The 24387-nt window shown below is 38.9% G+C and overlaps 1 protein-coding gene across 1 annotated transcript; it reads right to left on the minus strand.

The window, feature by feature from the left end:
* Nucleotides 1-227: 227 nt before the first annotated feature.
* Nucleotides 228-23926, minus strand: SLC9A8 (solute carrier family 9 member A8). Its single transcript, XM_030463344.1, is given in 16 exon segments — nucleotides 228-374; nucleotides 1644-1790; nucleotides 2844-3064; nucleotides 3481-3592; nucleotides 5186-5268; nucleotides 6460-6576; nucleotides 9253-9358; nucleotides 11340-11478; nucleotides 12739-12882; nucleotides 13841-13875; nucleotides 14520-14621; nucleotides 14769-14852; nucleotides 17245-17303; nucleotides 21134-21214; nucleotides 23327-23470; nucleotides 23824-23926. Coding segments are annotated over 16 exon segments (1824 nt in total).
* Between the last annotated feature and the right edge of the window lie 461 nt (nucleotides 23927-24387).

Raw genomic sequence — 24387 nt, forward strand, 5'->3', positions numbered from 1 at the left:
CTGCTTTTCAACAGGCTGTGTGAAATCTGTTATGCTGTAAACTTTGAACAAAAAAGTTCAGTCCAGTGTCTGACACTTGAGGTTTCCATCACTGATAATTATCAAGCACAGTAGATCTGTGGTTTTATACCTAAATGTGTAGCACAAGGCATGCCTGAAATCAGAAAGTGCTTTCTTAACTTTCCAGCTTTTTGTGGAGTCTGACCCTTGATATTTAAATCTTATTTCTAATTCTCTGATGATGAGCTCACTGCACTCCTGGTCTGCTAGAGCAGCTCCTGCTCATCATCTTCAGATCCTGAGGGCCCTTGTCGTACCTCTTCATACCACTTGTTTGTGAGGGTTTTCATCTGAATGCGCCCGTGATGCAAGTCCTAGGGCAAAACCAAACCAGAACAGTTTGTTACTGAGCTACAACACTACTTGGGTGTTAGATCAAGAGAAAAAGAGCAGTTTAACATATTCCCTAGAAAACAATCTTCTACTGGTCCCTAGGCATGCAAAGCCAGTCGGTTTCCTCTGAGGAAATATTTATCAAGTGTTTAGTCAGTAATTATCTCCACGGATGATATTTTTGATGATGGGTATTTTTGTCTGTGTTTCCCAGACAATCCTGCTCTGTGGGTTTCAACAATCCTAATGCTGTCTTGATAGCCTGGCTCTGAATCTCACTGCTCTTCGCACTGCTCCCAGGGACAGGGAGAAGCTCGTGGTCTGCTTTGGTCATTCACATACTTACTTTTCTAGCCTTTGGTTGCCATCTGGATTGCAGCCTGTGCTTTTGGCTACTAACTATGAATCTCGTGCTTACCCTGGTTTCCTGATTCCTTTATGGTTTTGAAAAAATGTTTTTAGTTTTTGTGGGAAAGTGCTGAAAGCATTCTTCTGAAAAGAACAGTACAGAATGAGGAAAAATACCACTATTTGTGCAGGCCAGGAAGATGGAATGTGCACACTTTACTCAGAATGATTAATGGCACAACAAAAAAGCTTAATTTTGTGGCAAATTAGAGAAAGTGAATAACATGGCCAAGGAGTCTTAGGTTTCTGAGGTGTGGAGTGAAAAATGGCATAGTATTTACACCTCTAAGAGACACTCAGTGTTAAGTTACATGTCCAGCCAGGTGTCATTTTGCTTTTACAGCCTCAAAGTCTTGGTCTCCCAGTGAACAAGTCTTAAAAGTGAAGGCTGCAACTTTGGTGTGCATTTCCATGATAAAAATTGCATTCTGCAGAAAGAGCACAACTCCAGAATGCACAGGACCATAGGGAGTAAAAGGCAGCAGCTCTGTATGACAACACTTTAAAAATTCTGCACAAGTAGCAGCAGCTTTTTCTAGCAACAGTAGTTAACTAGCAACTCCTGATACTTTTCATGGTACTCTCCAAGATAAAAGGCAAGTTCAGCAAATCCATGCACCTTTTAAAAGTTTAATTGTGGTACCCCTGAGAGATGCTCATTTAATCCAACCTGCAATTTTACAGTGCATCTTTTCATTACAGCTGCTCTACATATGCACAAGTAATACATTAGGTGGCTCACTGCTCCTCATGGAGAAGCTGCATGGCTACACTATGAGCCTTGAGTGAAATGACAGCCAAACTCCATCACAGTTTCTTTTATTTAGGAAAACAAGACTTACTTCTTGTGTAAGTCTTCTGGTGAAGAAAGGATTCAAATACTTGGCATCAAACCACATAAATCCTTTGAGGTCCTGGCGTTTTATGTACTGGGCTTCATATTCCTCTTCTGTGAGCTCTGATAAATGTTCAGATTCTATGGTATTTCCCTAGAAACATGACAAAAAATGGAACAGCCTAAGAAATGTGCCAGTCATCTCTCCAGCCTGCTTCAGCACCCTGCTCTGTTCTCCCTTCTCACAACCAATTCCCATGCTGGAATAATTTGGAAACTACCACCCCAGCCTACCAGGACTGATGGCTACATGAATCTGTCCAGCTGTTGAATTCCCAAAGCCACTTCCCTTTTCAGGCTGAAAGGTAAAAGACCTCAAATGTTCCATATTTTGTATTGTTTCTACTGCTGAGAACAGATTTCTGGTGTGCAGGGTTTCTCTTGTGAGCTGGTCAATGATTTTATCCAGCAAGCAGCACTAATGTCATTGTCTCACTGAAAACATCTCACCATACCTAAGTGGTATATATACACACGTACAGATATATATACAGGAGGTAATTTTAAAGACTGCAAGCTTTTTGAAACCTCATGCCATGAGGAGCTGTTCTTCAGAGCCCACAGAATAACACCCTGCATGTTTTGTTTGATGGTTTGGGAAAAAAACAGGCAAATGCTCTGGAATATATTCCAGCACTTTGCACCCAAGGAGTCAGGCTGTTAGTTTTCTTCACTATTGCTTAGTCAGAAATCACTTTAAAATAAAACCCAGTCAGAAGAGTGCTGTTGTTACCACCTTCTCATGGCCTTTGCTTTGACTTTTTCAAAATAATTCCCATCTGCCTCTTTTATTATTAACTCGTGACTCACTGTACCAGCTACTTTCCCTCTGTATATGACTCAATCCTGTATCATCTGCTTTATGCTTTTGCTGGTGCTACTGTAATTTGTATGGATCATTTTATAATTAGACTGAGTTAGGAGGCCAATTCTCCCTTTGTCCAGTTATTTTGTTTAAACACTAACCATGCTCTGCCTTTGGGGTATTTTAAGATTATACTGCTTGACCTTTTCCTGTAACACTTCCATTGCTTTCATTTTACTTTATAGTAAAAAGTAATGCACCAGTCTTGGAAAAATGTAAAAATTTAAAAAACCCAGAATGGTCTCCCATCCAGGATCCTCTGAGTACAAAACTGAAACAAACCATCTTCTCTGTTTTGCTGAGGTTAATGTCCTTCTTGTTCCTCTTGCGTGCTTTGGAGTCCTCAATGTCAATCAGTCTGATAAGGGGCATGGTTCCTCCTCCCAGCAGCAAAATTGTGAACAACACAATGATGATGGTTGTTGTCCCAATGAGCTGCCTCTTCTCTATTGGTTCCAAGCCCAAATGGAGGCTGAGGGCATAGGGAATTGCCCCACGTAAACCTTATCAGAGGGAACAGTAAGTCAATGAACAATCAACACCCTGATAACTCAATAATGATTTCTAACTTTAAGAGATTTTTAGGATTCTATACCATGTCCATTTATCTATCATTTGGTTACCACACTATAATGAACCTGGAAGCTGAGTTCTTCAGATACTGGTTTTCAAATTGGGAAGTTGCTAGATGTAGACAGAAAATTAGACTCTCAGTAAAGCTCCAGTGGGGATTGCCACTGCATGGTCCTCAAGCACAAAGAGGAAAGAGAACACATCTGTTGCACTTGGGTTTGAGAATGGTGTAAATGTTCAGTGGAGTTTTGCTCCATAGATGGAAAATTAATTACTCACAGAGTAGCCCACACAATGAAAAAGACAACATTTTTTCCAGTCCTCTGTACTTTGAGCTTTAACTTACCACTAAACCACATGATAAACATCATTTTGGGGGTGATTTTATGATCACGGAAAAAGTTGAGTAGGAAGGAAAGTGGGAAAATATTCACTGCTCTTCCAAACAGAACAAGTACCTGAAAAACAGAAAGTAGAGCAAGAGACCATTTGACATGTAACATTTGTGCAGGCCCCAGTTGCATCTGGTTTGTACAGGGGAAGGTGAATATTCTCTTTTTGCTCACAGGTCTTGCAAGTAGGTCTGCAGCTAAACTGACAAAGAAATCTCTCAGCATGGGTCAGTGTGGAATTGAACTTTTACACATTTTGTCTGCTTAAATGAAACTAAACCAGATGTGTCACTGACAGAGACCAGATACTATTTTACTTAAATAAATGCAACCCAAGCGGCATTCCAGGGCCACCAAGAATTACTTTGGGCAAAAGTTCTCCACAGTTCAGCTCCTTTAATCATTCACTTGGCAAAGCAGCTATGAGGCAATAAGATATTTCTATTGTCTCCCCATGGACCAGTTCTTCAGAGAAGAAGGCCAGAAGCCAAGCAAACAGCATGTAATCTGGTTCTTCAACACTTCCCTGGGTTATAAAACAAACCATGCACTGAAGCAACATTGCTGGGGGGGGGAGCAACTGCTGGGGGGGAGTGCTGTTGATTTAATGGCAGAAAATTAACAAATACAGTGAACCCTTTAACTCAGAAAAGCAAAGGTTTTCACAATGGCATTGCTTTTGAGCTCCACCACAAACAGACCTTGATAAGATAAATATCCTAGAATTAGTCAACAGGATCCTTGAAGGGCTGTGCTGTTTTCCTTTATGAATCACCCCAAAATTATGAAATTTGCATTATGCCCGTGAGGGCAATGCTGCATAGAAGGAAGAGTCACACCTCAGATATGTATTAGATAAGGAAGTTGGGTGTAATGCAGTGAGAGCAGTTCCTCATGCTGCTGGCATTGTCTGTAAACTGTAGATAATTCTTCCCTTGAACCAAGGACTAAACTGTGTTAGCATACACTGCTGTATGTGACTGGGAATAGATTCATATTTCCCTCTTTTGACTCAGCAAAAGAGAACATACTTTTCAAGTCATTAATTATAATAGCAAAAGATGTAGGTAACCCCCCATGAAACTTAATTCAAAGTGCAAGCTACATTGAAATACAGAATGAAAGAAAAAGAATTAAGAATGGAGTCAAAGAATGAGGAATTTTGAGTAAGGACTTCCTCTAAAGAAGGTGAGACCAGAGTGGAGAAGCCACATATAAATGGGTTTATACAGACAGACTGCAACAATAGGTGAGAGAGACTCAAAAGCTGCAGTCTTGGAGAGATGAAATAGAGCAGAGTTTTATACCAGCTGGTGCTGAACTTTCTAGGAACTGCCCATTCATGCAAATTGTTCACGTGAAGCTAAAGATTTCTAAAACTCTGGACTGTTTTCTGGGAAAATAACTTTTGGAAAAAAAAGTGACATAATAATCTCAACATCTTTTGAGATTTATTTTATTAAATCAAATATGGTCAAAACAAGCAAGGGCTTCAAAATAAAAACAAACTGGGATTTTTTAAAGATTGCATATATTAAAAGTACTTCCATAAAAATCTATAAACACAACCATTCTAAAATATATTAACTGTAAGGTGTTCACCCCCTCCCCAATATCAAAAATACATCTAAATAAGTACAGAAGAAAGTAAATACCTACTATGCACCAGATGACAAAGGACATTTCAAACTTGTGAGGAAAGCTAAAAATTGACAGCCCAAGAAATGCAAAAACACACGTTTCTGAAAAAGAGAAATCACATCTTAGATAATTCTGTAGAAGTTTCTGTACTCTTATTAGTGCTCAATTCATTAATTTCTTATTAATGGCAGCAGTTCATGACTTTCTTTGTAATAAAATACTGCACTGTATGATCTAACAATTCTTATATATTCTAATAACCTCTAGAGGTGATGTTTACAAATCTGAAATTGTACCACCAATGCTCAGTGACTACACTAACCCAGATGTTTTATTTCCACAGCACCAGCTCATCATCAGAGGATCAGAGAGTTGAGATGTTTCATCAGTTTACTGCTGTCCTAGCAAGGTAGGTTCCTTATCATAAAGGCAGTTAAAAACAGGATGGTTTTGAACTCAGAGTAGCAATACCTTGGTTACTGCAGCACAAGAAGGTTGGTCATGCTTTGGGTACTGGTTACTTCTTTTTGTGTGTTGAAAACCTGCTGCAAATTTGTACAAAATTGTACACTACCTCAAAGAACTCTTTTTCAGTAACTTGAATGAATATGTGGTTTTATAGCATTTGTAATAGATTAAGACTAAACTTCGATGAGTTACTGGTGCTCAGGTAATGAGTGATGAAGTTTAGTTTGCAGCAGGGCTGCTCCCTGACCATGGTCCAAATGCAACTCCTGGCAAAGAATGAGGAATATATTCATGACATCCCCCCAAAATGCCTCTATTTGTAAACAGAAGCATGTCATTTCTTTCCCAGTTTGGCTTGCAAAATGAAATGGAAAGGCTATGGGACTCTGAGCTGCTTGTGTCACTACTTCCAAAAAAACCTTCTCAACCTGTAAAGATATTGGTTTTGCAAGTAGCTTTTTAGATCCAAAACCATTTTTAAAAGTACTGATAAAAATCCATCTCCTAAAACTAAAAATAGACCAGAGAAATACAGGAGTCAGAGATCTCTACTTGGTTGTCAGTCTCAAGGCAAATCTTAGCAGGAGCCTCCAGGATGGCAGAGAGAGATTTACTGTAGGTTTTATCCAGTATGGCAGGAAAAGTGACTTTTGGCTGCCATACAGCCTCCACTATTAGGAATTCTTCTCTGAAAGACATGTACCACTGACATACAAAAAGCTAGAAGAAAAGTCACAACTCTGCTGCTCCCATCAGAATCACCACTTCAAGCAAATATAATTTTGAACCATTAATATTACATATTAGTAAGAGATAGAACCTACCACACATGAAAGCAACAGTTCTCAGCGTTTGCTGCATTAAAATCTGTGTAACTGGAGACAAGTTGTGGTGTGTATAGTGAGACATCACGATGCCAGAGAAGAGGATTGCCATGATACCTGTAGAGAAAAATGTGGCAGTCAACAGAAGAAGAATAGTTTGCACTCAGCAAATATCTGTGTTTACAGTCCTTACTGACACAAAAGCTTATGAAGCAATAAGTGGGGTTTCTATTACCACTGTTATTCATACTGCTCTCATTCCACTGGTCTTATTAAATCCTAGGAGGCCCAGTATAGGTCACTTGCAAGCTAGAATAAGTCCCTGTTATGTCACATTTTCCCATAAAAGTGAGGAAAATAAAAAGGCAGTCCTTAAGTGTTTTCCCTGCTTTTCACTCTCCTAACAGGTTGAGATGAGATCAAAAGAAGAATTAATATTTGAGAATAGTAGGGCTAGAGAAGTGTATAATTAATTTCTCCTGGAAAATGTATCATTCTTTCCTACCTGCTGATCAGCCAGGCCCAATCACTCTACCAAAAGCAGAACAAGAGCAACAGGACACGGGTGTGAATCCACTCCTGTACAGTGCACCACATCTAATACCATAAAAAATTAAAAATAAGTAGCACACACAGATGTCCCATCAATTTTTTTATCAACGGGCAAATCAAAAAAAGCTATTGAGACTTGAGAATTCTGGGAGAAAATTACCTTTGTAGCAATCCCAGAACCATTTAGGCTGGAAGGTACAGCCTGTAAGTAGGGCCTGCAAGGAATGTTCAGAATGTCCCTTGCCTCCTGCAGAAAGGGTCACGAGAGCATCTGCTAAAAGTCACTACACAGAGTCAACTCAGTTGTCAACTATGGGAAAAGCCACCAAATTTCCATTCTAGAATCCATCTGCCCTAGTGACATGCACAGCTGGGACAGAGGTACAGCAGCTGATATGACAGGTCAGAACAGCAACCTCAGGTTTCACTGTATTTCACACATCTTTCATTTGTGTTAGGGATTTTTTTCCATCTACCTTGCTTCCCAGCTCTTGGTTATTTATGTCAAGAATCTGATTTTCAACCTATTTCAAGACATATCACAGATGCTGTCAGCTGTTCATCCTTCATAGGGAGCTGGTTATCTTAAAGGGAGTTTTAACCATTTTCACAGCTGCTGCACAGACTTACACCTGTAATTTCAGATGATGGTTAGGACCCAGGAAAAAAATTAGCAGTCTGCTTAAAGAACAACTACAATGCTCCTTAGGAGGAAATAACTGACCAAAACTGACAACATAACCCAGAAGAAATCAACTCCAATTCAGCTCTTGAAAGGACAGGATGACTTGGAAGTATGCCTGCTTTTCCCAAGAAGAGGGAAGTTTAAAAGGCTAGAAGTATTTGTCTGGAGCTACATGCCAGGAGTGGCCCAGATGAACACAACTGAAGGGATTAGAATAGCTGAGGTGCAGTCAAAAGAAGCTTTTGTTTGAAACGTAGCATGACCTGACTGAGGTCATTCAAAGTTTGTATTTCTTGAGAAATCATTCTTGAAGGCACTTGAGCAAATCAAAGAGGTTGTCTTTAGAAATACAAGGAACCTCTGCCATCCTGATGGGAACCAACTAGGAATCTTTCTGCAAGTTTTCTTTTGTGTACCAACTTAGAGAAGTGTTGGTTATATAAGGCAAGAGCACTGTAATTCTGCAATATTTTACTATATCATATCATGACTTCTCACAGGGCAAAAGTTGTTTTTACAGCAACACAAATACCTTAATGTAACTGCTTGCTCAGGTTTCATATAATTTAGTTCCCCTACATACATGTTGGCCTATACACACATACAGAAGTGGGCAGAATGGAATGTTTGCATTAGTGTTGTAGATCTTGATGGTGTAACCACCATGATTATCGGCCACATCTTCATATATTTATATATAAAAGTACAACTCCACTGACATCAGTGAGGGTATGCTGATATACACTCCTACAGATCCATTCCAAAATATTGATATTAGCTCACATGTACATTTCCAGAAAGTCTGAATTGATGCCTGCAGCTTGTAACAAGAAATCTAGTCATGCTATTACCCCTCACAAACTTGTAATATTCTTATATAGCTGTATAGTATATACATATTTTAATGCACTTTAAGAACACAAACAAAAAAAAAAACATGAAAAAAGAACCAAGCAGATTCCCTAGCTATCTGAGTTATGCTAACTTGTGTCTCTTCTCACTTTCCTTTGAGAAGTGAGATTAAAACCCCACTAAAATCAGCAATGATCAAAGATGCTGGGCATCCAGCAGAACCAGCCCCTGTCTGGTAACTGGCTCTACAGAACGATCAAACAAGTTCACCTGTAAGCCTCTTCTTGGGGCCCTCAGCAAAACTTCTACCAATTACTCAGAGATACAACACTGGTCTCAGCTGATTTCCCCTGAAGGAGAGGCAAAAGAACAGCTCCAAGGTCATAGCTGGACATTACTCATGTTTGCTGATGTGGCTGAGATCCACAGCATGCAGCTGACATTTTAATTCTGTGTTAGGCAGTGATAACTGGGGAGAACAGTAGTATTTATGCTGGCTAATTAATGCTTATAAAAGCTGCACTAACTTTTCTACATTTTTAAAACATGAGGTAGAGAATAAGTGCTTCCTTAAAGTCAAAGTTAAAAGTAAGACCACAGTTTAAATGAGAAACTGTGAAAAAACAGAGGCTCTCTCAGACACCAATACCATCTACTCCCTAAATTTGGCAAAGAAATGTGCACATACTCATTTTGCTACTCACCTGAGAGTGAGATACCTTCTGCAAGTCCATAGGGAAGGTAGGCAAAGATAATCATCATCCCAAACTCTAGGGAGGGTGTTTTCCTTAAATCAATGTGCTTCAGCACGTACACATGGAAACGTTATGGAAAAAGTAAATTAAAATTCAAAGAAAAATTTAAATCTGGGTCATGCCACTACAAAACAACGATTATGCTTAATGTACTTGTCTACTGAATAGCTAATAAAGTTTCACATCTGCCTTTGACTAAAGTAAGAAAAGATTAATAATTTCTTATGAGGAGTGTTTCTTATAGAAACTTCTTACAGAAACTTTTTATAGACTCCTATCAGCAGTAGACAGAATACTAGAAATAGCAGATAGCAGACAGAAGACAGACCTAGAGACAGAGAAGATATGCTACTGCTGTACCTAAACAATACTGACAATAACATGCCAGATTGTTTGGATCTACAAGAGACATTTCCCTACATATTCAATTTTCAAAATCTCTGCTCCAGAACTATGGCAAAAAAATCCACAGAGATTCATTAAATAGTAAAGACTTTTTTAAAAACAGGGAAGAGTTACTGAACAGCATTTAAAATTGATCTAATTTATGTTTTAACAACTTCATTTTGATGCAAAAGATATGTAAAACTTTTTGATTTTTCATCAAAACTTTTGATTTGTCATCACAGACGTGGACATTTGTCAAAGGCCACAAGTTCTGTTTTGCATCTCATGCACAGTTCTGCAGCACAGCTGCCAAGCACAAGTGGATTTTGCCTAGGACATTATTATTTGCCACACCAAGCAAGCAATCTCCTCTCATAATTCACTAGACAGTTACTTTCAAACAGCTATGACAGCTTTGCAGTAATATTAACAGTGAGGAATATTCCCTCAATCACATCCTTGCCTTATGTTTAAAATACTCCACCTATCACGTCGTGTCTTAACCCCCCCCCCTCGCGAAAGATGTTTAATTTTGTATTATTAATTATTAATTATTAATTATTAATTATTGTTAAAATTCAGAGGTTTAGATGCCTGTGACATGGAAGTTCACATTCCTCCTGTGTCATGAACCCTCAATAATCTTCCACTATATTTATCTGCTGGCAACCCCTAAGAGATGTCCTGTGCTGTACTGCAATTTTGCATGCTCAGGGTAAATCCAACACTTTCAGGCAGAAATAGCTGTAATGGGGCAAATAGGCTGCTTTTCTCTTTGTCTTGGTATCATTTAGATATCAGTGAAAGAAGTGTTGAACATCTGTCTCCCTCTTCTGTTGTGATGTATGGAATAATTTAAAAGATCATGGAACCAGGCTAATGAACCAAGAGAGGAAATATGTCCATATTCTACAGGATCAGAGTGTATGATTACTTACAAACAAAGTGCTTAACAGTATATCCCAGATGACATGAATAACTGTTTACAAGCCCAGCACAAAAGATTACCTGCAGTGGAATCACTGTTAACATGAAACAAGCTCTGAAAAGTAACAAAGGTGCCTGGCTTACAGCAAACACCCTTCCTCAGCTTGGCAGAGAAGCTTCTGGGTTGTTTAGCAACCAATTCATGAAGTGGAAGAGGACAAATATAACTCAATGTGAATCCAAATAGAACAGGAGCTGTGTTCAGCTGCCTGAATATGCTACTTAGGGACAAATGATCTGGTCTGACTCAAAAGCCCTCAGGAAAAGCAGCTATTTTTTTTCTTTTCCTTTTTTAATTAAATGTTTTATGTATGTAAAAAGGGAGCCATATGCTTGTAAAAATGGATCAGTACTGAAATGAAATTAATATATTTTGAATTTACACAATTACCATATTTTATAACACTCCAATGCACATAAGGTACTATACAGCATTTCAGACCTTGATTATGTTCATAAAAAATTGATGCAACTTAAGCAACACTCACACACACTAACATGAATCCAAAATACCTATGAGAAAATTCCTCAACCAACAAAACAATGTCTAATTAGAAATATCCCCCTAAGTAATGATGGAGAAGATGAAAAAGAAACATACTATTAGAATGCTGAAGATCACCAATTTATACATGGGTATCACCAAAATTAACAAAGGATATTAATGCAGAAATAAGACCAGTAAGTGTGCCAAGTGCAGCAGAGCCAAAGAACATCTTAAGAAAGTATCCCAGTGCCTGTAGGAACGTTTCCCATCCACTTACATCTGACATATTTTCTCTTGTCAAACCTTCTGCTGTGCTAGATATAATTAAAAAAAGAAATAAAAAGAAACAGTTATACATTCTAAGCCTGAATCCAAAAATACCAAACATCTTTTGAAAACGACAACAAAGAAAACTTCCATTTCTTTGTTGCTTCCATTCTTAAAAGGCTTTTACTGTGATATATATAAAAAGAGGAATGTCAAAAGATGTTAAATCAAGTCTTAATGTAATCCCCAAAGGGAAACCTAATTCTGCTAAAAATCTGGAAATCCAACATTGCTCTTCTGAAGAATCCCCAGAATGGCGTAAATAGGCTATGATAATGCCCAGTATTACAAAACAACTTTCAGACTTTGAAAAGGAAATAAAAACCCAATTTGCAGTAGTAAAAACTCAGGGTGTGAAAAAGAAGAGAAGGATTGTGTGGGTGTCACAGAAAAACAACTGAACAGGAAGACTTCTCATCAAATATTTAGGTGTGGAGACAAGAAGGTCACTGCGGAAACTCAAAGAAACTCTTAGGAGGAAATGGAAGCAATCTCTGAATTTCAGGAACATGTTTCATAGAATTCCATGCAAACAGGTCAAGGATTTTAAGTAGTGTTCCTTTTGACTGCTGTTAGCCTTCATGGCCTGCCCTGAAAGCACTACAGCTGTATTAATAGCAATTAGTTAACTGAAATAGCACTCTAACTTCACCACCTTCTTAGTACATCTACTCCTTCTGTATGTTCAGTCACATCTATAGACTTCACCAATAACATGTAGGTATATCTATATTCTTTTTAGGCTTTCAGCCCCAAATAATTATCATGGCAAAAGGACAAGGATATCAGGGGTTCTTCTTCCCAACACAGATACAAAACTATTCCATGGATGACAATGTATCCCTGCCTCACCAACTCAATGGGGAAGTGGGGCTCTGGGTACAAGCCAATGATGCTGGAGACAGATTTATAACTAGCAAGGTAAATATTTTTGTGCAAGCCTGAAAGGACACAAGTTGGTCTTCTGTTGTCAGGATCCTCAGATGGAAAGAACACTGGTAAACATATGGACCTAGAAAGCAATCAGTTCTCTGGGGTCAATGAGATGAGGCACTGAGGTGGTGATAATAAGACACCTTTTTACTGTCTTCTGCCCATGCAGGTTTTGTTATGTTTTAACAAAGAAGCATTATATAAAAATCAGCTTTACACCAGAAATACATGATTGCTGTCTATCTGAATGAATAATTAACAGAAAATAATGTGGTTGCTGTTTCCATATACACACGTAGTTCAAATGTACTTACTTGGTCAACACAATAGAGACTGCATCATTAAGAATGCTTTCTCCAAAAACCAACATGTTAAGTACAGGATCCACATTGAGGGCATTAAAAATTGCAATAGTAGCCACAGGGTCAACTGCAGATATTAAGGAGCCGAATGCAAAACTGGGAAAACACAAAACAAAAAACTAGATGAAAGAAAAATATGTATCTAGTAAACTCATCCTAACACGTAGTAACAAAGTTGTTACTACTACTGTATAGTTCCTAAGCAGTGAAAAGTTATGCTCTCTTCCCAGTCATGAGCACTTGAAATGACAACTTTTTATTTATTGAGAAAACTAAGAAAAAAATCAGGGGAATGGGAAACCAAACAACTTTACAGACACAGCTCAAACCAGGTATCATACACACAGCATGTTCAGAAGTTCTAAAGTACAGAAGAACTAAAGAGGAATATTTAAAGGGAACTGCCAAAACTTCATTACTTTGGAATCCAAATGTAGACAATACAGAGGCAATTGTACTGCAAAACTGTGTAAAGTCAAAGACTGAAACCCAGTAAGGAAGAATTTTGCTGTTCACCCATGTTTTACTTGCTACGTTTCTTGCTTGCCACCATATTTATTAGGAATTTTAACAGAGCAGAGAACTGCTGTGTTTACTATACAATAAACACAAAAATCCCAAACAAACCAGGAACAAACATTATATAATGGTAGAGTGGTGTCATTCTAAAAATTATTAGATCCTTTGCTAAGTTCTTGAAAAATCTGCATTATTGATACAGAAGAACTCATTCTCTAAGAGAAGATTTGGCCAAGAAACTTATGCCCTCATCCCACATATTAATAATACCAACTAATCTAAGTTTACATATTTTAACTTCAAAGGTTGGTTTAAAAACCCAGTATCTTTCCTGTCTATGTACTATTTGGAAATAAGGGAGTAATAAATAGGGTTAAAAAGTGCTCAATCTATTTATTAGTTTTGTACACCATGTTGGAACTAAGCAATCAAAAAAATAACCAGAAGAGCTGGCCAACTACAATGCATTTGCCATATACATTTATCTTGAGTTTATCTTTATTTCATATACTATACCGTTTTCCCAAGAGCTTACCTGTCTGTCATGTTGAGTTTATAAATTACATCAGCCTGAAAGAATAGGTAAAACATTAAAAAAAAGAGTATCACAATCTATTGTGGTCTTCTGCTATCTTTAAAAATTAAACTATTCATCAAATCCTAAGCTCATTATAATGAAAGAAATCACAGTAGTGATGTTGCTCAGTCTAACAGTGCTCTCCCACAGTAATCTAATGCTACAATTCTGGCCACCCAAAATCAGGGAAACTGGAACAGATCCAGAAGAAGAGAGTAACTAACACATTCAGAGGAATGGAAATCTGAGAGGCAAAGAGGAAATTACAGATTGTTTAGCCTAACTGAATGAAGTCTGAGAGAAAATACAGTTGTCTATAAAAATATATTGACAGAAGAACAAGTTAGATTAATACTGCAAATTAGAAGATGGCTCTAGAGAATACAGGTTTTGGAACAGTCTTTCTGACAGACTAAGTAAGTTAAAAAAAAACAAAAAACAAAAAACTCAACTCAAGCCTTAGTTGCTGTTCACAGAGGATACTACATCTATGGAGGGGGTTATCACACTGCCTCTGATAGCAGAGAACTGAGCTTTGTGTCCAATAAATTCACTTTCTTTTTTGTCTACTCTTGAAAAATGGACTTTCAAAGAGCAAGGCAGATAAGCTTAGGTGCTTCAAAGCAGTTATTCTTACCTGGCCCAGGAAATAAATTCCTCCACCTACAATGAAAGCTGATATTGCAGTGCCAAATACAGAAAACAGAGTGATGGAGCCAATGTTCTGAAAGAAATTACCCTGGAACACAATAATTCAGTAAATCAATTTGATGATAATTACATGGAATTCAACACAATTATCCTAAACTTCATGAAGACAACCAAAAGCAGAATGTGCTTCAAACAAAACCTTGAAAAGTAAAATTAGTGTCTGGCAGGGGCTGACCTTGTGCAATGAATATCCAGATTCAAATATAATAGGTGGAAGCAAAAGCAGAAAAAACATATTTGGACGAAACATTTCTTCTTCCTGCAAAAAAAAAAAAAAATTAATTTCAAGGTCATCATAGTTGTTGTAATAACACAGAATCCTCCAAAAGGAAAGTACTTTAAAAGAAAAAAAAACACCACCACCCCCCTACAAAAATGTTGGAAAGTAGAAATGGCATTAAACTTTCTTCTTATCACAAAATAAAAGACTGAATAATAGTAAACTACTCCATTGGCTTCTTTTAAATCCAGTGATAGAAATCTAGATGTTATTTATTTTAATCTACTGAGTCCAAATAAGCTGCACAGAAACCAGGTTATTTATATCAAAGAAAAAGCCTTTCTTTTTCCACAGAAAATTATTCTCATTTTATTTCAGTCTCAAAATCTGTAAAGACTGTCAAGGAATGGTGATCTCTTGGCCACTGTTTTCAATACTGAAGAGAGAACAACTTGTCACCTTTGTAAGCCATGATTAATGTGTGTAAATCCAGGTTAAACAGCTGATTGACTATGCTGTTAAAACACCAGCTTTCAATAAGGAAGTATTTATCTCTTTAAAGTCTCATTCCTGTCTGTGTACCAGTGATAATAATCTTAAAGGATTTAGGGGACTTAGAAAATAAAACTCATCCTTTATACTGGAAAGCTCCAGTCCATTATTCTGCACGCACAGTTCCGTGCATCTGTGGCCAACACCACCCAGTTCCTGTCCGTGCAGTAATTGCACTAGAACAACAATAAAAAAACCTCACATGCCTGATTAATTACACTCTGTAAAAGCCCCTGAAAACAGTGCTGGACAAGGAGGCAAGAAACGATGAAAAGGAAGGACTGCATTTGTGCAAAACATGAGGACTGTAATTATCAGCCAGGGCAGTCAGCAAGAAGCACGAGCAAGGACATGGTCCAGTGAAGTCTTAGTTAGCCAGGATTGCAATAAATTACATTACAGATTTCCTAGGGCAGGGATATGACCCAAGATTTGCTTTGTATGCACATATAGCCTGCAGTTAAATATCCTATTTTTTTTCCATGTAAGAGAAACAAAAATTCTCTAGCAAATTTAAAACCAATTAAAGCCATTTTATAAAGTACAAAGTAATTATTGATTAGAACATTTCACATCTGAAACTGTGACAGCCTCTGTTTAAACCTAAGCTTTAATACAATGAAAGTAACTTAAATAAGCAAATATTGATGTAGATCTGTGACCCTTTACCTCAGATGATAACATGAGCAACAGAACACAACATCCCCAAGGTTTGACCAAAGCTTACCAGAAATAAACTACATAATTCACTAGCTATGATCTGTATTTCCTGTGTTTACAGAATCAGTGCTCAAATCAGATCATACTTTTAAGCTTTCTTTTTTCTTGTTTTTAAAATTCTGATTTTGTGACAGTTTAGCTGACTTACAGTTTTGAGTCAAATTCAGCTGACACAAATCAGAAATGAAAACAAACTAGTGCACCACCCACTGTTTCTAGTAAGTAAATATGTAAAAATTCAACATCACAACATGACTTTTTTGGCACAACTTTTGACTTTTTTGGTTGATAGAAAAAAAAAATTAATTAAAAGCTACATCTGAGTGAAAATCTATGCATTTTAATGTATTTCAACGAAGCAGAAAAAGAATTTTCCTTTAGGGAAATAACTGCTCAGAAATACTAAGCTGCAAGCTCAGATTAAAATGCACTACTTGGACCAAGAGTTTTAGTTTGCTAATACAAATCCTGTTTAAACTGGCAATTCAAATCAGTGTGATTTCAATCAGTTCACTGATCTAATCCTAATAAACTGTTTGATCCTCTGAACCAAAATCACAGCTTAAATACCTCAAGGTTTTAAATTAAAGCAGGAATAGTTCATGGCTTTGATGATACAGATAAACTGTAGGAGGCCAAGTCCTTGCTTCACCTCTTGGAGACACTTCTGCCAGGGTTCTCCCTCCCTGGGGAAGCCTTTGTAATGTCACATGTGTGGAAATAAAACCCCACAGCATCACATGCTACACATGCTAATTCAGGTTGGAAGGGACCTCTGGAGGTGTCTGATCCAAGCCCCCGGTATTTTTACTCAAACTGGTCCAAAAGATGTCCAGCAACTTCTACCACACATCTAATAGGAATAGACTTGGTACCATAAAAAGGATTACTTGAGGCAAAATTAATATTGTGTACTAAAAGTTCAGTAGGATCAGGACCTGAAATGGGCTGTATTATTACTTGAAAAAAGCCAAACTTTGGCAAGAAGTATAATGTAAGTTTTTGGACATTACATCGACAGAAATTAGTATTACAGGTGTATTTTAAACATTTAAGGACTGTTCTACAATTAAAAATTATGCTTTATATATATTTATATGTAATACATATAATTATGGGGATGTATTTATATTATATTACTCTATTGCTTCAAACGTACCTTCCAGTTGGCCAGCTTTTGAGCCTCTATGATTTTTATAAAAGCTCCCATAAGGATACCTAGGAGAGAACAAAATAACATTCTGAAATATTCACAAAAGCATTACTGTTTCCATTAACTGCTTATGGACTTCTAGTCAATGAAGTTTTAAAAGTGAAAACAAGGGGAAACAAAGTCAGCAAGTATTTCATTCCTAAATCACAGAAACACAAAGTGGTTTGGGGTCCCATATTTGCCAGGTTCCAGTATGTTACATCATTACACAGCTTTTCCACACAGAAATGGTCGCTTGGGTCATCCAAATACTGAACAAGAGTGTTGACAGTGCTGTGCTCATTGGTTCATAAAGGTAACAGGTTCAACTACTCAAAAAAGCTTCTCATCTAAGCTGCATTCAAATAAAACTCCATCTTTCTTGCTAAAGAATCAGGAAGTTGTAAGTTAGACATCTGTGTGACAGCACAACACCTTCATGTCACTTGAATGCTATCTGCAGTGTTTACACAGCTGAAATGAAATCAGTCTTCTGCAAAGAAGTGAATTTTGTCTCAATGAAATCACAGCACTCACCAGCAATGAAGCACACAACAAATTCTGATCAGGGTGGAGACACTGGCAGAACTATTTCTCAAATGAATTACACATCTTGTAAATAATGAAGAAATACTAACTCGAGTTTAAAACAATTTTATCAAGGGTGCTGCAAACTCAGTGGGTAAAGGCTATCATGCTCTTTCCTCTCATACATCTTCAGATAAAACAGAAATCTCCAAACCAACTGGATTTCTTCTGGAAGTCAAGAAGATGATTCATTAGTCATTAATTTCTCTCAAGGAGTTATGAGGAAAAATTGTCTTTGGTCAGACTCCAGATCTGTGTTGCTGTATTTACAGAACTAAAACCTCGAGTCAAACACTGGGATGTAGAAGTGAAAAATACTGAAGAAAAGGTAAAAAGTGGCTATAAAGCCTAAAGTATGCTTTTCTATAACTCATGTGTTTTCATTCTCTCATGCTGCAGCTATCGAAAGAGTCTTACACATAGCATCATGTGGATTACTCCTGATGGATGTGTCATATGCACAAAGCCATGAGGCTTAAGCCTTTTTTCATACAAAAATATTTCTATCCTCTGGGACCAGTGCCTTCAGATAATTTTTCCATGAAATGGTTTATAGGGAAAGGAAGAGCAGAACATTAATGAAGGAACATCAAAGGTCTGTTGTTCTTTGAAGGCCAGAATACAGTTAGAGTCACTCACATGCTGCAACACAGGTCTCAGAACTAACAGTCAGGCATTCCATTCTGGGGTGGAAGCTGTGTTAGAAGCCAAGGAGTAGAACACTTCTAAGTTCTGCTGAGCAGCAACATCGTTGTCAACTGGTACAAGCAGTACTTTTATCACTTAAAAATAAGTTAATGTGGAGAAAAAACAAACCACAACAAGCAAAGCCTATCCCTGAAGGCACAGACTTCAGGAAGTGTACTTTCTGAACAAAGTTTCAGTATTTTATTAATTAGTATCACGAGCCCTCACATAAAACTATGCTTAGAGGGACTTTAAAAGAAAAAAGAATCCTTCAACTCGCTTCTGCTGAGGAGGAAGAGCTCCAATGTGACTTTGTGAAATTGGGCCTCTGGGTGGATCCCTGTCCTATGAGCTCAAGAGGCTTATGTACAAGGCTGGTGTAAAAGCTCTTTTAGAGGAAGAGCTAATCACAAGCTGACTCTTACAAGTGTCATGGCCAGACAGGGTCCTCTTATGGTATCCAAAGTTAAATGAATATAAATGTAAGACAACAGCAGAGGTTAAGGGAAAAGGATGAGCCTGAATCATACAACTTGGAGTTTATAAAGCACAAGTTGCTTCTCACTGCACATTACACACAACAGGACTACTCAACTAAGATTATGCTAAGCAAAATGATAGAGAGAGCTGCACAAAATAATGCATCACTAAGAGGTTTTAATAGCAGCAGAATTAAACTTTGTGCTTGTTTTTAACACTTGTCCCACATATCTCTACAAACCACTTTTATTACCAAATTAATTAATGTAGTTTTTGCTCAGCTGGTTCCATCTATTAAATCAGGTAGATCAGTTTTGTGGAGGGGCTAATTGCAAAGCTAGGTCTGTAAGAGTTAATCTAAGCATCATCCTGATGAAAATGTTACAGGAATTTTCTTATTACAACCAACCTTTATTTTTCCTGAGAAGATGTTAAAACTCAGTAACAAATCACAGAGAAAATCTTTTCTGGCAACTATTTTTGCCAACAAATTTCTAGTTAGTTTTAAAGACCAAGATCAAAATCAGCCTTAGACAATGTACTCCTGCCCTGTCCATCAGGAGAGTAATGTCCTAGAAACCGAAGCTTCTAAGCAGCTCAGACAATGGGAGGAAAAACACCTGTGAAAAATCATACTTTATCTTCCCCGCTGCCATTTTTATTGCTTTCAATAACTGCCTGGGAACATCTGCTTAATTTACAAGTCAAAATAGGACACACCTCATTTCTGGCACTGCTAGCAAAAGTGGATGCTAGCAGAAACTCAAGCTGTGCTTTTGCAGCTGTGAAGATCATCACCAGTCACAGAAGTTCACTGACCAGCAATTAGCTGGTAATTCCAGTGACTATACAGATGACAGATCCTGTCAACAGAGCTGATGGAAGTTTAAACATGACTGAGTCAATAAACCAATAAATAAGGCTTAGGTAACACAGGACATCTGTTACCTGGGTTGTTATTAGGTATAACGCCCTCTTACCATACTGGGACTGCATTTGCTGGTATCATCATTGCAAAATTCAGGGAGTCCTGGCTGAAGGAAAGCCTGGTTTTCATTCTGCTAAATAACAGCTCTAAGATTTTCTCAATCTAACACCCCTGATGCAAGAAGAGCCCTGTTTTCCAGGAAGCATAAGGTACTGACAAGCAGCAGAAAGCTTACTTGATCCCACTGAGAAACTGAGTGAAAATACAGGTAAGAAATATCAAAGAGGGAACCAGCAAAGACCAGGAGAAAGTAAGAAATTACCTGCTCAACAAGTATTATTACACTCCTCCCTGCCATGTTAGGATATAGCTGAGCAGCTTTCTTTTTGTTACATTTTTAGAATGGCTGTCAGTGAAAGTGTCACTAGTAACAGAAGTAAAAATACCACAGAATCTTGTAAACAAGACAGAGACAGATGAAAAACTTGCTGGGATTAGTTAAACTGGGTTCTTTAAACATTCAGTTAGACAACATGGAGAGAAAAGAATACAGTTATTTGGCTTGACTTCTTCTTCATTTAAACATTATAAATCAAGAGCAACAGCAAACAAATAAATGAAATTGTCCTAATATAAAGTGACAGGCTTAGGAATACTCCAAACATAATTCAAATTAAGTAATCACTTGATCCTCATTGAGGGTGGCAGTCTTACAGCTCAAGTCATAGGAAGACCTCTCATCATGGTACCACAGGGACAGTTAGTACCCAGCAGTTCAGGCAGGTTTTCATGGTCCAATTACCCTCCCTGGCTAGATTAAAACCACATCTACACCCCTAGTTCTCCTGAAACTAACACAAACACATTGTGTTAACACAAACCTTCATTGTGGTATCCTGTCCCATCCAGTGCAGATGCAAAAACAGAGGAAGCCAACGAAGTACTCAGGTAGTGACAGCCCAACAGTGCCTGTGTGTGTCATTGTACTGGGCCAGGCTCTGCACATAGATTTCTTCCATGAATTTAATTCTATGAATTGGTTGTTTACTTCAGTACATCAAGTTTGCTGCATCTTCTAGTTATGGTTAAGACAGAACAGAGCATTAGATCAAGTACAGACTACTGAGAGTCCCTGTATTAACACAAGTTCAATATAAAAATCAGGTTACTCACCTAAAGAAACAACAGCCACACTCTCGGGTAAAAAATGAAGTCGATATTTTATTAGTAAATGCACCAATATGATGCAGATAGCTGTGAAGGAAATAAAAATTGTAGATTTAGTAATGTTAGAAGAAAATAAAATACGGTTTTAAGTATTCTTTCTAAAAACATGCATAGCAAAGCTCATAATGATTTAGCAGAAATCCACCAATACAAGTAAACAAATTTTAGTGCAGCTGTAATTCTCACTGAAGGAAGCACATCAATGTATCTACCTGTGAGAGAAAATAACTAAGGCAAATTTTAGGACTTAAAAAGCTATCTTCTAAAAATATCTGTGTAACTACTTCTATGGATTTCCACCAAACTCCCGGACAAGTACTTTCTATTTAGCAGATCTAATCACCAGCTCCTACTTACCAGCTTTTGAGTACTTTGCTTTGACAATAAAACAAAAAGCAACCATAGTTTAAAGGAACTCCTATCACCATGGATACCATGGCAGCAGCCTGGTATCATTCTTTAGCTGTTGGTCACTGATTCATTGTGTAAGACTGCTGGGTTTGTATCTGCAGCAGAGCAGCTGCTCCAGGCACATATCAGAAGTGTAACAACCAGGCAAGAGGCTGGAAAAAGCAGTGCTCTAGAGAGGCTTAAAGAACATTTGAGTGTCTCCAAAAGGAAGAGCAGAGGAAAAGCATCTAACAGCCAAAAGGCATGTCATGGATCACATGAACATGGCAGGACAGAGGCATGACTCTGGAAGCAAAGTGGTGTTTGAAGAAAGAAATAAGTCCCAGAAATCCAGGGTCAGAGGCAAACCCATGCTACTTAACACACTTCAGATTTGGGACTTGGCTTTGACCCAATACAGCTCAGAACAGACCTGCTTGTGGGTCTGTTCCAGTTCAGAACATTTTAAAGGCCACAGCTCACAACATCCAGATGTAAGAGCATGGTATTTACATTCAGTTTTCACCCTTCCTGTGCTCCTGAATCAGAGATTATGAATGGGAATAACTATGAACAATCAGCTTTTATTCTGGCTTTACTTTGTTCAGGCAACTCCCCTGTCCTGAGGGTGATGCTTTTAAGACCCATTATGTTATCAGACTGGTATAAATTGGCTGGAACTCAGCCAAAAAAATCATAGCTCTGTTCTTAAGGTCTAGGAATACAATTTTACCAGAAACCATTAACCCTCTTTTAAGACAGATACTTTAGAAATAAGCATAAGCCTCTGCTTTTTTCTGCACTCAGTAACAGTTAATTGCTTATAGCAGACAATTTCATGTCTTTTAAACCCTAATTATTTGCAGACGTCTGAACTGCTGCCAATTCCATATCTATATTTCCTCCCTTTGCTACTGGAAGGAGTAACCACTGAGATTACCTGGTGACCCATCTGCCACAGGGGAAGTCTCTCAGATTGTTTTGGAGGAACCAAGCACACAAACACACAAAGGAACAGACAAACTTTAATCCTCCAGTAAGTTTTGTAACTTACAGTTTTCACTCCAACACTGCTCTAAGCAGATGGTGAGTTAGCTATATCCTATTAAAAACAGATAACAGCCCCAGACTTTCAGAAAAGTTGGGTATGCATCTGCCACTCAGATACCTGTTTATGTACAGCAATAATGTAATTATGGCAATCTGCATGCCATTATCACACTCTTGTAGGAATGTAAGAAAAGGAAGGAAAACCAGAAAAAATATACTGAAACTTCAGTTCTTATACATGTAAATAGGACTGACTTCTGTTTCCTTATGTAACAAAATATTTGAGGGGCTGTCCAGAAGCACCAGATAGTTAAACTGACCATAGTCTAGTACACTGTCCTCAAAGACAGCTGCAAGCAGCATGGAGCATTCTGACAATGTCTTTTTCATAGATGAACACATGCCACACGCTCGATAAGAAGGCAAAGACAATTAAACACATTGTTTGCAATTTGAGACCACAGTGAAATGTCTGCAATGACCCTCAGCTTCTGAAAGTTCAGGGCAGTTGCAAACCCAACTTTCTAAAGCCCTGTACAATATTTAATTTCATAAAGAGAAGACCAGGGGAGAAATAAAATGGTAGGATTGGTGAAAGCTGCCCTGTATTCTCAGACACAGAGTACCACTGACAGAGATTAAAAGACTTTCAATTCATCATTCACCTAAACAAGAAGACTAAAAAAAATTGTCATGCACTGGACTGCTCCTCTTGCTGTGCTTGGACTCCAGTCTGGACTGGGAGGATAGGTTTGGCAGGTGTAGGTACCACCAGTTTGGTGGTAGCAGCCAGCGTGGTGCGGAGGGTGACATTGATGACTTCAAGGGTGGGCATTTGCAGACCTGTCAGGAGAATACAGTTGATGATTATACTGGATGGGAGCAACATGACAAAAGACTCAGCCTGCTGGAGACGGGTGCGTGAAGCAACCACCAGATCTCGCTGTGTTTGTCCCAGTGACCAACACGTCAGGGTTTGTTTTTATAAGGGCTCTGTGATGACAGATAAATACTGGGAGCTCGGATTCAGGGAGCTGCTCATTGCCGAGTCCCTTCAGGCACTGCAGACACCAAACACTCCTCACTGCAGCTTGGTTTGCAGGTGTAAGAGTGGCACGGAGAGAATGACCCATCCCCACCTGAGCCTGCAAGCACTGAACCCGCTGTGTTCAAGGATGCGGGGTCCCATTACCCGCCTCTCAGGGCCGCTTCAGACCCGGTCCCCCCTCCCATGAGCGGGCTCTCCCCCGTCGGGCACACGGCAGCGAGGCTCTGCCCCGGAGGCCGCAGTGCCGCCATCCCCCCCATCCCCGGTCCCGCCGCCCTCCCGCACACTCACTCCGCCATCTTGCCGCTCGCCGGCCTCCAACCTCCCCCGCGTTCCCGCCACTTCCGGGAACCCCGGGTGACACTCTGGCGAGCGCAGGCCTCAGTCTCTATGATCGGAGCGGAGCTGGAATGGAGCGTGGGGGGGGGAAGAGTGCCGAGAGCGCGCGATGGGGGCGTGGTCACGTGAGAGGGGGGCGCGCTTTCCGCTGTTGCGTAGCGACGCCGCGTCATCGTGGCTCGTGCGCGGGGGGCGTGACGTCACTTTTCCCGCGTTAAACCCCCCCTAGGGAGCTGTCAGACGCCATCGGCCGGGTCCGGGTCCTCAGCAGCCCTTACCTGGCCCTCCCGTCCCCGGCTCCTCTCCCTCAGCTGCTACCGCCCAGCAGCTCCGTGTCCACCCCCCGTCACGCCCCGGTGCTCCGCGTTCCCTC

The sequence above is a fragment of the Calypte anna genome, chromosome 20 (assembly GCF_003957555.1).
Source record: "Calypte anna isolate BGI_N300 chromosome 20, bCalAnn1_v1.p, whole genome shotgun sequence".
In the NCBI taxonomy this organism is placed as follows: domain Eukaryota; kingdom Metazoa; phylum Chordata; class Aves; order Apodiformes; family Trochilidae; genus Calypte; species Calypte anna.